This window comes from Prionailurus viverrinus, chromosome A1 (assembly GCF_022837055.1).
Source record: "Prionailurus viverrinus isolate Anna chromosome A1, UM_Priviv_1.0, whole genome shotgun sequence".
NCBI lineage: Eukaryota > Metazoa > Chordata > Mammalia > Carnivora > Felidae > Prionailurus > Prionailurus viverrinus.
This window is the reverse complement of record NC_062561.1, coordinates 194,424,754-194,438,508: the sequence shown is the minus strand read 5'-3', so window position 1 is coordinate 194,438,508 and position 13,755 is coordinate 194,424,754. Positions and strand designations below refer to the sequence as shown.

The 13,755-nt window shown below is 40.6% G+C and overlaps 1 protein-coding gene across 2 annotated transcripts in view; it reads right to left on the bottom strand.

The window, feature by feature from the left end:
• Window positions 1-4,256: 4,256 nt before the first annotated feature.
• Window positions 4,257-13,755, bottom strand: part of FAM114A2 (family with sequence similarity 114 member A2) — a 36,081-nt gene continuing 26,582 nt past the window's right edge. For both annotated transcript variants that reach the window (XM_047868871.1, XM_047868863.1), the window contains exons 13-14: window positions 10,983-11,036; window positions 4,257-9,111 (exon numbers count right to left, since the gene is read on the bottom strand). In XM_047868871.1, coding sequence (XP_047724827.1) covers window positions 9,010-9,111; window positions 10,983-11,036 — 156 coding nt within the window. In that variant the 3' untranslated portion in view covers window positions 4,257-9,009. The remainder of the gene's footprint in view (window positions 9,112-10,982; window positions 11,037-13,755) is intronic.

The following is a 13,755-nucleotide window of genomic DNA, read 5'->3' as shown; positions in this document are numbered from 1 at the left end:
ACAAATGTTTCCAGCCAAAGCTGGGGGCTCAATGCCACCGTCCCTCCATCCCCTTGTTCTCCCTGCCAGCTGCAGGGGACACCCTCCATAAATTGTGGACACCTTCCATGCCAGCCCTGAAATGCTCTCCCTTCAGACTCAGTGATGCAACTTCTAGGAAATTATCACAAGTTCAAAGATGTGCATAAAATGGTAACAACTGTAGCATTATCCAAATAATAGAACATTAGTGACACATATATAGTACTGATTTGTTTCATTTCTTAAATGCTATTCCCGTATTTATTTAATCGTCACAATGACCCATGATCCAGGTACGATGATTGTCCTGTTTAGAACTAGACACATCACCTTTCAGAAACTGACAAATAATTAGACATAACCTGAGTGTCCAATAATAGTGGATTGGTCCCATAAATTATGGCACTTCCCTAAAATGAAATATTATGGAGCTATTATAAATAAGGTTGAAAAATATTTCATAAGCCAGAAATATGCTCATCATGTTTGGTAACATTAAAAGCACAGAAAATAAAACTATAATCCATGTGATTGAATTTTGGACGAGTGTGCACATGAAAGAAAAAGTCCTATGGGGAGGTCTTTGGCAGGGAAGGCTTTGTGGAGGAGATTGGTATTGAGCAGGTTCAGGAAGCTGTGCTGGGGCCTGGGGCAGGGGTTGCACGGGCAGGAGCTGTGTACACCAGGTAACGTAAGGAAGCCCATCATGGACACTGAACTTGAGATGCTCAGCACTGGTTGAGAGTCTAGAAATTATCACTCGCGTCTGACTCTGAAACCAATTAGAGGGTGAACATAGCCAAGTCCTATCTCTTTTCTGGGCCTCGGTTTCCCCCTTGCTACAAAGGGGATCCTAACACCTTCCCTGGCTCTCCCGTTAGCCAGGTTGCAGATGCAAAGCTCAAGTGAAGGCTTGAGCTGTGGGGTTCCTGAGGTGACCGGTGAGCAAAGCTAGGGCTTTTTCTACTGACCGTGTGCTGAGTCCTTCCTACGGGCTAGAGACTGTGCAAAATGCTCACAAGCAGGTTCAGGGCCAGATTCAGGACCTGCCACCAATACAGTCACATAAGGCCCACACTCAGAAGGGCCTACATTTGGGGGTTTAAAGCTCTGTGGTCACCATCTTGAAATGCCCAATGATTTTCCCTTGAATTTAGCTTTAGTAAGTAAAGTCTGATAGGACAGTGAAATATGTGTTGGGGGCTTGGAGCCTTGGCTTACACTCACTCTCGGGGTGGGACCCTGGGCACCTGTAAGGATCTGCACTTACCCGGAAAGTACCCCTGTGCCTGAGGAAGCACAACATTCAATAGCAAATAAAGAACACTGCAACAGGCCAAGAGAGGGACTGTGGGGGAAGCAGATAAGCTTTATTCTTGCTTTTTGAAGAAGGAACCCTGCGTTTTCATTTTGCAAATCAAATAGCCCATCCTGAGTAAACTCAAAACATCCCAACAAGGAATGTGCTTATTTTAACCCTTTTTACCGGCAGGGAAGTTGGGCTTAAAAGGTACGATACCAAGGTGACACAGCTGGAAGTGGCTTCGGCAGAAACTGAACTCGGATCAATTTGACCCCAAGTCTGTGGTCTCAACACTGTGCTACAGGAAGTCAGGTGAGTGCACAGTCAGGTATTCCCTCCAGAGTAGTAGCTCCAGACGCCCTCCAATCACGGTCAGGGCCATTATGACTCACACCAGGGTCAGCCTCTCCCCTGCATGGAGAAGGCCTTAGAGAGGATTAGGAAATATCTTCTCTGTCAGCTGAGAGGTGACTACCTGATCCACTGGGAAGAGGGGTGCCACTCTCTCGAGAACCTGAGCGGCCCCAGAAAAGACCCACAGGGAGAACATTTGATTAGAGCCACCTACCAGCTGATTGGACACTCCTCTTGACTCCTCCTGACCTCAAATACCCCATCTTACAGTTATCCGCAGATAGCATCGGACTTTACCTGTATTGATTGGAGAGGACAGGCCAGCGGTTGTCTCCTTTTACTGTACTGTTGACTTGTCTATGCAAGAGCTGACGTATTATGGGCACTGGGCACTGGAAATGTGAGCAATCATGCCTTCTGTGGGGGAGTAGCTAGAAAGAGCCCCAAGAGAAACCAGCTACGCAGAGGAATATCACCAGGCCTCCAAGCTGTTCAGGATCCCAGACCCCTTCCTGCCATTCTCGAAAGTAACTCTCTAAGCAGAGCTCATTAGTCACAAAGGGGATGCACGTGCGGTGGGGAAATTAAACCCAGCCCATAGCTTTGACTCCAGGATGAAGGAAACAAGCAGAATCTGACAGGTTCAAACTGGCTGGGGGGAGGGGCTAGAATGAAGCTGGTCATGGGGTTTATCTCCCCCCTCGACTACATTCCTTTCCTGCTGTTGGGTCTCACACTCCCAGACCAGAAACTTAGGATTCTGTAGCTAGGACACGTGACCATGGTGAGGACAGCCCTGGGGGGGAAGGGGAGGCGGTAGAGAGGGAGGAGATGCCAGACTGTGTTCCACATCAATCCTCACTCTGCGAGATAGACACTATTTACATTACACAGTCTCAGAGTAGTAAGTTTTTACTCCAGAATATCTTTCAACATTCTAGGCCTTATGGTGCCTATTCTCCTTAAAGTGCAATCATATACATTATCCTAACACATGTAGAAGATGCCATGAGGCAAACAGAGGCGGATGTAATTACTTACTCCCATTTTGTGGGTGAGGAAACAGAGACTCAAAAAGAGACGCCAAAGGACTAAGGCAAAAAGCCCAGTTTTTCTGCTCTCAGCCTGAGAGGCCCCAGAGTCTCGCCATGAAGACAGAAACAAATCTGGCTTGCAGAGTGTCAGAAAGCTTTTGGAGCCTCATAATATCCTCTGACATCTTAGAGCCATAATCCTCAGAACTGACGTGTATGGAGTGATTGCTGTGGCCAGGCTCTGTGCCAACCACATGAGGACATTACCTGACCCAACTCCGTGAGGCAGGTGCCAGCCCCGTTTTACAGATCGTGAAAGCGAGGTGCAGAGAGGTTGGCCAGCTCTGCAGGCCACTTCCACCATCCAGGAAGAGGCGGTGAGGGGATTTGAACAGAGGTTGGCTGACTCCAGAGCCTCGCCCTGGCTCTTAAAATGCTTTGCTGTTCTGCCTTTTCAGGGGAAATGAGCAGAGGAAGGATCACAAATGAAGTGGATTTTAAATGGCCACTGACGATTGAGGGGCCCACCAACACTAGGTGGCAATGTTCCCCCATCCCAATTCCATTTGAGCAGCCCCCGTTTTAAGCCATGCAAACCCTGATCGTATGAAAACCAAGAACCACCCCAAAGGTCTCCTCTGATCCCGAAGAATTACAAAACGCAGAAGAAAAACTCAGCAGCATTTATTTGTGATTGTTGCTATTGTACATTTTCTCTCATGTTGGATCTTAGTTCTCTCTCCCACTTTGGACTTCAATACATCCTGACACCTGCTACCAAAGTACCTGCCTATTGAGAGGAGCCTGACACCATCCCTGCTTTGAGTGGAGTGCCTGTGATAGGGATGTTCACGTGAGAGAGAGGTGCCCTAGAGCTTTGATAAATCCAGACTTTTTTCACTCTTTAGCTCCCTGGACCCAAAGCCCTCTCCTTCCTTTTTTTTTTTTTTTAATTGAAATAGCTACTGAGATCATTGTAGATGTATATGCAATTATGACAGATCCTGTGGATCATCCACCCAATTTCCCCCAATAGTAACATCTTGCAAAGCTAAATTTTACAACCAAAATATTGACAATGATACAATCCACCTATCTCACTCAGACTCCTGTTTTCCTTGTACTCGTGTGTGTTTAATTCTGTATACTTCATCACAAGTAGGTCTGTGTCCACCACAGTCAAGGTACTCCATCACCACAAGGATCCCTTCTGTTACCCTTTTATTTTTATTTTTTTTAATTTTATATCCAAATTAGCATATAGTGCAACAATGATTTCCGGAGTAGATTCCTTAGTGCCCCTTACCCATTTAGCCCAACCCCCCTCCCACCACCCCTCCAGTAACCCTCAGTTTGTTCTCCATATTTTGTCCCCCTCCCTGTTTTTATATTATTTTTGTTTCCCTTACCTTATGTTCATCTGTTTTGTCTCTTAAAGTCCTCATATGAGTGAAGTCATATGATTCTGTTGCCCTTTTAAAGCCACACCTACCTACTCCTCCCTCATCTCCATTCCTAACTTCACAGCAATTATTAATTGGGTCTCCATTTCTACAAGTTTATTTCAATGTTATATACATGGGACATACAGAATGTAACCTTTGGGGATTATTTTTACTCAGCATAATTCCCTCAAGATTCACCCAAGTTCTTGCATGCATCAATAGTTTATTCCTTTTAATTATTGAGTAGTTATCTGTGGTATGGACATACCACCATTTAAGCATCCACCCACTGAAGGAGATCTGCACAGTTCCCAGTTTGGGGCTGTGACAAAATCAGGCTGCCATGACCATCCGTATACTCCTCTCTCCTTTTTTGATCACTAATTGATACAGATGCTCTGACTTCATGGCGATCTCTGTTCTTGCTGTGGCAAACATGACTTGTCAGCACACTATCCTTTCCGTGCCAACTCCTGGTGGGCATTAGATAATGTGCCCAGATGCCCACCCCAGGTGTTTCTCACTAGACAGGCACCTCCAAGCCTTTCCCCGTAAAAAAATAAAATAGAACAAACCTGAGTTTGGGAGCCAAACAACCTGGGCTCACCCTGCAGGCACTGTCATTCGTAGTTGCCACATCCTGAGCAGGTCATTTTACCCTCTGAATCTGTTTCCTAACCATTATAGTGAAGCAGCTAAATCGCTGTTAAAGGTTTTCTGTGCTGGCAGGTCACGGTGGCTCTGTGGCGCCCCAGTTGAAAACGGAACTCTGGGGCCAAGCTGCCCGGGGTTTGACACCCGACTCTACCACTTGTTGACTATGTGATCGCAGGTAAGTTAGTTAACCTCTGTGCCTCGGCCTTTCATCCATAAATGGGCATGCCAGCAGTGCCTAGCTCGTGGAGCTGTTGTGCAGATTCGATTAGTACAAGTAAAACGTTCAGAACAGGGTCCTGCTAATGTGCATTCGGCTGGTATTGCCATGTGGCAGGCACTTTCCGAAGCACTGTATCCAGATCATTTATTTAATCCTGTCAGCGACTTTAGAATACAAGTGCTGTTTGAGATCGACTACAGATGACAGAACTGCAATTTAAGGGATTAAAGTCACCTGTTCATGACCACAGGCGGGAACATGAGGGAGCTGAGGTCCATGTTCGATGGAGTCTGTCTTGCTCCTAACTTCTACACCATCCTGCAGGCCCATAAACTAGGGTGCCAGTGGCCTACCCCGGGCATAGCAGTTGTGAGAATTACAAGCAAAAGTATATTCCATCGTGTCTGGTACTCAAGCTGCTCCACACATTGGTTTCCTCTTTCTAAGCACTCGTAGTTGAGGAACAATAGGTCATTCTGTAGTTATGTAAATGGCAGAAACTGGCCCCTTAAAACACGAGCCACCAAAAGGAGCAATTTGAGAGTTTCGATGGATGCATCTGGCAAACATCTGCAAAGCTGAAGACCCAACAATTACAACTAGATTTGAGGTAAGTCCACCCAACTCAGCCAGAATTCATTACAACAGAGCAATGGCCCCACTTCCTTTCCTGAAGAGCTCCGCAGCTAAAAGGCAGAGATTTTGCTCAGACAGTGGTACCAGTGTAAGCTTCTAAGACCGATGAGTTCGGAGAATACTTCAATTGTTAAAAAAATACTTCCTAAAGAGCCGATCGGGGAAGCGACAGACATGAAGGGACTTTGGGGTTTGGCCAGATGACACAGTAACAATCAAGGATGGGCTGCAAGTAAAACGGGGAAACGAGTGCACGGTACTCACGGAGTGTTAGGCGCAAAATGATATTACTGGGCAGGTTTTCAAAATTCTCACATTAGCCACACACCCTGATGACACATTAAGGTTTGTTGTTTTCAGAACTTTGTTTCTCAAACACTTCATTTTAAGTCTTTTATGAAAATGAACATCGTGTTATATCGGTAAGACATAGTAAGAGATTTCAATCTTTGACATTTGTGAAATACCATGCTGAGTGCCCCCTGTGGGTATAATTTTACCCACGATTTTGATCTGGGTTTTTCCAACCTGAGGAATAGTCCCACCTTTAAAATTCAGACTACATCTAAAAATACAAAAGATGTCTATCTCTCTCAAATGAGGACATCAATAGCAACTACTTATAAAACATCTCTCTTTCAAATAGAAATTTAGATTAAAAACAAGTACAAAGGAGAGGGTCCTCATTCGGGGTAGGACAGACAAGACTTGTTCCCTGACTGTAGGACTAGAAAATCCACATTTGTGCATCAACACTGACTTCAGACTCCTGTGAATGCCAGCCATATGATTACAGTTTCAGACTTCAGAAGCCCGTCAATCTAGGTTATCTCTGCCTTAAAAAAAAACCAAAAACTATCAACAGCAAGTAAGGTAAATATAACTTATCGTTAACACATCTGCAAGGTATTATATAAAGAAAAAACAAGAATTGGTTGGTAGATGTTTCATTTCTTTTGGACCAAATTAATGAAGTCTCTTTTAATCCTAGACTTTAAAGATCCCAATACTAGGAAAAGAAGCACTTTACCCCAGTAATAACTACACATCGGTGTTCAGTGAATTGGGAAGGAGGGAGCATAGTACATATAAAGACACGGCAGTGAACCTTAGACACAAAAAAACTTAAAAGAAATAGCACCAAGAGACTACGTATCATCACAGAATAATGAAGCACACACCATCCAATAATCATCCCCATAATCCAATAGGTTCCAGAGTATCCCCCGAATTTACCTTTTCACCTGCCAATGAATTTTTATGCTCTTATTTTTCTGTCTGTACTCAATCAATGAACTTTCATTCTTTCTCATTATATTTCAGGTGAAAGGCAATTGTTACTCAGAATTAATTGGTCCTTTCATCACTGTTTCACCAATGGTCCCCTAAATCCATTAAAAAACATTTGGGTGGGTGGGGGAAGCTGATGAAAGGGATAAGTAAGAAAAAAGAGGCAAATAGTCACATCTGCCTTTTGGAAGGTCTAATCTAAAACTGGTCAAAATCAGGATATGCACATAAAAAGAGTCACTGCTCTGTCCCCCGTATCTATATCCCTCTTCTTGAAAGAAAATCCTTAGCTAGGTTTCTAGACTGGGAAGTAAAAACTGTAAACTGCCATTGTACAAGAGTACGGATGGGTGGTTGGCAGTGTGGCCATTTCCTAAACCTCGCTCAAGGAATACCCTACTCAGAGGATCCAGGTTCAGACACAGCAACTGGGCTTGAGGCCACAAACCAGGACTGGGAACACCAGCTTTATTAGCTGCAGGCAACTGTTTTTTGTTTTGTTTTTCTGAAATTTCAGCATTACATTTGGGAAGTGTGAAGTTTATCTAAAAAAGGAATGTTCAAAAACTTTTCTGATCATATTACAACAGAATATAAGCACAGTAAAATCTTAGTGCTGATGGTGTAACTTTTTAGCTCAAGTCTATTTCCTCCTCACTTACAACCTGCCCCCTACCCCCAAATATGGCGATTATATAGAAACAGTGTTGAGATCAGTCAACTCTAATTAGATCAAGCGCTAATAAGAGCTTTGCTTTGCTATTTATTTGGTTTGAAAAAGATACTGGGGCTCATGTATGGAAAAGTGAAATGACTGACCAACACAATTATTTTATTTAAAGGTTTTAGAAGATGAGCAGTAGCACTCAGAAAAGTTACCTCCAACCACAAAGCTGGAGACTTCTTTTTTAAAAAGAGTGGACACCAAATAACTTTTAGGAAGATAACACTGTATTAGCCTCTTACATTGTTGAAGAGAGCAAAAGAAGGCTTAAGATCTGAAGGATAAAAGCTGTATTTATAAACATGCTAAGGAATACATTAAAACAAAACAAAAAAGATTAAAGAAAACCAAATTGTGTCGTACAGGTTAAATCCTGTTATAAATGAACATCATCTCTATGGGACTGTATAGTCCCCTTCAGCAATGTTCAAATAATGAAAACCCCATTACTGAAAGAACTTCCATACTCCTTTGGAGCTGGCATTACAGAATTTCTCCTGCACATAATGTGTGCGTGAGAAACATCCTGGAGGGACTCGGAATACCGATCCCTGCAAACACGAAACTGTTTCTCTAAGGTGCACTTATTGGTCTGGAACCCAGGCGAGTGGGGCTCAATTATAACTGAAGCCTGTCACCTCAGGGTAGGAGAACAATTTGAAGCCAAAGGGCACTTTGCTGTAGTTAATTCATGTGGCTTCAAGTACATTTCCTCAGTACCAAATACCTACTGAGAATTCAAGAGCACGTGAAACTTCCTAACGAATTCCAAGAATTTAGGCAATTAAAGGTGATCATTACAGTTTCTATATACCGTTTTCTCAAAGCCACAGATTTTATTATAGAAAGGAGAAAGGACATGGCATTAATAGATCGAGCACATGAATTCTAGAATACTAAATTGTTCTTTCTCTTGCTTCAAACCAATTATATCCGTGGGCTGCAAGATCATATATAACCATGACAAAACTATTAGTGTTTCGCATCATGTCCAAGAAAGACCAATATTTTTGCCTGAATATTCCATTAACCTTTATCTAGAGCTATCATTCTTGAACTTTCTATAAAAGTTTCTTTTCAAATAATTTAATAATTGTAACAGCTCGGAAGAGCAGTGTGAAGACCTGAATACTTCAGCCAAGCAGGGAAGGCAGCAAACCTTTGAATACCTGCTCTCCTGCCTAAATCCTATACACTAAAAATAATCCTTTCTCCTTCGCTTTTTCAGGGGTACCCAAGAGAGAGTGGCATTCTTGGCCATTACAAGTTTTGGGTTGAGTCTTCTCTGTTCTTCAACGTTCTGACAAAGGTCCTGAGCCTGCAGCTCATGCCTCTGGTAATTCGGTCTTGTTCTCAATGAGAGAGATCTCCAGCACAGGTAAGAGCAGCTGAAAGGCGTCCTGAATATAGGAAGCACTGTTTGATGCCTGTCAAGATTGAAAAATAAATAAATAAATAAATAGCACAGTCGCTTAAAAGGGAAAATATACCAAAAGACAACAAGAAAACAGATTCACTTTTACAATTTAAGTGAATGTGTAGCCTGGCAAATAAAAGCACAAACTAACCACGCTAATAAAAGCCACAGAAGAAAGAACGATCTAGGTCTTAGGATATGACAGTACCAAAAAACAATGTTAGCATTTCTGTCCAACTTGTCCATCAGAAATGGTAGCTGTTTTTTGACATCCTGCTCAATTCAGCATTTGAAGCTTATTTATTCCTTTACTAAATGAGCAGATTCTGTCACAGCATTTTAGTCAATCCCTCAGTGGATTTTACAAGGCTTCGAATATTACACCAATCAGATTTCCAGTCCATTATGACAGCTCTTCTTTCGTGGACTCAACACAATTAATGAATACAAGATAAGTACTACAAATAGGAACAAAATGTTCCTATTTGTTCAGTTTGAAACTGCTTTTAAAGATGATACAGTGTAGATATATTTCCGTCTGGTACAGGAGACATATTTATGAGAAGCATTACAGAATCACCATGCTCAGAGTTTGCCAGACTTCATTTGTATCTGACAAGTTCTGATCTTCCAGAATAATAGAGACTTCATCACATTAAGACAAAGACGCATAATTTCAAGGACAAGAGTGTTTCAAATGTGTAAACAAGAACAATCAAGTCCAAATAGCAATAAGGAACACCCATCAAATGAGTTTACCTTTTTTGGATTTATCAATAGCATGTACTCCTATTTAAACTTTAATGTGACATTTGCTGCCAAATTTTCCAACCAAAATAGACCCCAGAGATCATCTAGTTAAATCTCTTACAATGCACATAAAGATAAGAAGACTGTCAAGAAGGTAAATGCCTGGTCCAAGGTCATACAGCAAATCAGGAAAGATCCTGGACCGGACTCCTGGTTTGCAAACTTCTCACCTATACCACTCTCCCATCTACTAAATTACAAACTTTAAAAAAAAAAGAAAAAAAAAAAACTAAGTGAGCAGAATAATTACTCTGATATTCAAGAAAAACTGTGTAGTTAAGGAATTAAAAAGCATTTCCTGAGTGATAATTTTAAAAGAATTTAAAACTAAAGAAGTAACAGTCTAGTAGTTAAAAATTATTTTCAATACATGATTAAAACCTAACCACTTATCTCCCCCAACTTACATAAATACATTTTAAACAGATCATCAAATGTCTAAATTGTTGGTACCATTTACAAAATAGAGTTTTTAACACATGGAATACAGAAAGTGTCACACAAGCAGGCAATAATCGATCATGTGATCTTCTGACAAACCCCTTCCCAGAGGTTTAAAACCACCCACCTCCTTAAATCGAATAGACCGATGAGGATTATGTGAACACAGGTACCTTTGACAAAACAAGGCAAATTTCTTGGCAAGGAAACGACACAACAAAATGTTTTGTTTTGTAACAAATCTCCCCTGTATAAATGTTAGTCCTTTGAGAAGCAGTGTTTGCCTATTTGTAATTTTCAGCCCTTCAAGTTTACCCCACTGGTCCAGAGAAGGTGTTTTGTTACTAAGGATTGTCCATCAACTGCCAATGGATAAACTAAATAATGACAGGCTACTGCTTCCTTGAACTTTACACAGCAGCTTCATCTTTATGCTTTGTAAATAATGAACAGGGATAGGCATTTGGTCCTATCTGTATCAACACCATTTTGGTCATATCTGTATCAACATGGCTAAACTACCAATCTGGTGAAAAAAACAAAAATGCCAAAAAATAAAGACTTAAGAAGAGTGGATTAATAATACATAATGCCCTAAAAGTTAGAGACTTACACATAATTACTACTAACCTCTAGAAATACAGCAGTGATTAGGGGATTAAGGATGTCTGCCTTTTCTTGGACCTAGAATAAAGGATACAGTATTAAGTGAGCACAGCAAATTAAAAGATATATATATACAGTAGGCAGACTGTGATCCCACTTTGGAAATTACACACACACATATACATACACACCCATAACATAAGTATAGAAAATGTCTGGACTGAGAAAGAGCAAAATATCATCTCTAAAAGTGCTTTAAATTTCCTTCTTTAGGGACACCTGGGTGGCTCGGTTAAGTGTCCAAATTCGACTCAGGTCACGATCTCACAGTCTGTGGGTTCAAACCCCGCATGGTGCTCTGCAATGACAGCTCAGAGCCTGGAGCCTGCTTCAGATCGTGTGTCTCCCTCTCTCTGTGCCCCTCCTGCACTCATGCACTGTCTCTCTTTCAAAAATAAGATAGCATTAAAAAAAATTAAAGGAGCTCCTGGGTGGCTCAGTCAGTTAAGCACCCGACTTCAGCTCATGTCATGATCTCTTACGGTTCACGAATTCGAGCCCCACATCCGACTCTGGGCTGATAGCTCAGAGCCTGGAGCCCGCTTCGGATTCTGTGTCTCCCTCTCTCTCTGCCCCTCTCCCGGTCGTGCTCTGTCTCTTTCTCTCTCTCAAAAATAAATAAACATTAGAAAAAAAATTTTTTTTAATTTCCTTTATATCTTCCCGTGCCATCCAATTGAGAGTTTACTCCTTTGTAGTTTTTTATTGATTTTAAAAAGTATCTTCATTTTGGAAGAAAGAGCAGAAATGATGAAACATGTGACCAGAAAACTTTAGAACAAATTTAAAACAAAATATGCAGATATGCATATGTAACATGCGCTCAAAATACTCAATGGTTTTTAAGATGGGTGTCTGTAAAACATGGAAATAACTAATGCAAATTTAATATTCGCACGTGCTAGCACCTTATATTTGACTTGCTGGGTTAAAGTATCTTTATGAAACACATGGAAAGATTTGGCCAGCTCCCGCGATTAACTTCAAGAATCCCAGAAGCTCTATTAAAGACAATATTAAGGGGAAAAGAGATAATCCCAGGATTATCCCTTACAGGAATAATCTAGACTCATAAACTAAGAAAAATTAATTTGGACTATGCTCTTAACTAAAATAAGTTTAAGGGCCCAGAAATTGCTGCCACATTGACCCTTAAATACTTACTACTAAGGGATTTTTTTTAAATGAGGTATAAGTGGCATACAATACCATATGAGTTTCAGGTGTACAAGATGATTTGATATCTACATATATTACAAAACGATCACCACAATAAGCCTAATTAGCATTTGTCACCATACAGTTACAAAAATTTTTTGTGAAGACAAGTTTTAAGATCTATTCTCTTAGCAACTTTCAAATATGCAATACAAAATTATTAACCAGTCACTATGCTGTACATTACATCCCCATGACTTATTTGTAACTGGAAATTTATACCTTTAAATCCCCTACACCCATTTCACTCATCCTCAACTCCCCCACCTCTGGCAACCACCAACCTATTCTCTGTATCTATGAACTTGGTTTTACTACAAAGTGATTTTTATCTGCTCATTTAAAATGCCCTTGATTCTATCCTAATTCATGATTACTGATTTCTGAATCACGTTCCATAGTTTACACACCTTAAGTACATTTTTACAATTCCTCTAAGAAAGAAAAAAAAAAAAGAACTTTAGCTGTTTTAATTACAACTCTGCTCCTGGCTGGCAACCGCAGAATATTAGGACTACCATAGTCTAAGTAAGGCGCTGCTCCTTAAAACTAGTAGTCACTGTGCAGTTTTTATTTTATCAAGGTCTAAATTTCCAGCACAGGTCTCAGAGGGCAGCATAAAATATACTGCAGACTCCATAAAAAGAACACAAAAATAAGGTGTAAAAATCAGTTAGACATAGACAAGCTGATCCTAAAATTCACAGAAGAAATGCATAGGATTCCAAAAAGACAGAAGATCTGGAAAAAGAAGAACCACATTGGAAGATTTACACTTCTTGATTTCAAAACTTACTACAAAGCTATAGTAATCCAGACAATATGCCAATGGCGTAAGGATACACACAAATAAAACCAATAATAGAAATGAGAGTTCAGAAATAAACCCGTATATCAATGGCTAATTGATTTTGGACAAAAGGGCAAAGACAATTCAATGAGGAAAAACTTTTCAACAAATGATGCTGGGCAAACTGGATATGCACATGCAAAAGAATAAAGTTGTACCCCTACCTCATACCCTACATAAAAAATCAACTCAAAATGGATCATAGACTTAAGGGGAAGAGCTACAACAAAACTCTTAGAAGAAAACGTAGGAGTAAATCATGATCTTGGGTTAGGCAATAATCATTAGAGACAATACCAAAAGTACAAGTCATAAAAGAGAACAATGACAAGTCAATATTAAAAACTTTTGTGCAGAGACACTATCAAGATTAAGTGAAAAAACAACCTATGGACTGGGAGAAAATATATGCATATCAGGTATCTGATAATGAAATTGTACCCAGAATATATAAAGCATTCCTACAACTCAATAATAAATGGTAAACAGTAAAAAGGCAAATAATAAATAAATGACAAAAAGATAACTAATAATGAAATAAAGAACCCAATTTAAAAGGAGGCAAAACTAGAAAAGCTATTTCTCTAAAGAGGACATACAAATGGCCAACAGTAAGTAAAAAGATGTTCAACATCATTAGCCACCAGGAAAATGCAAATAAAAGCCATA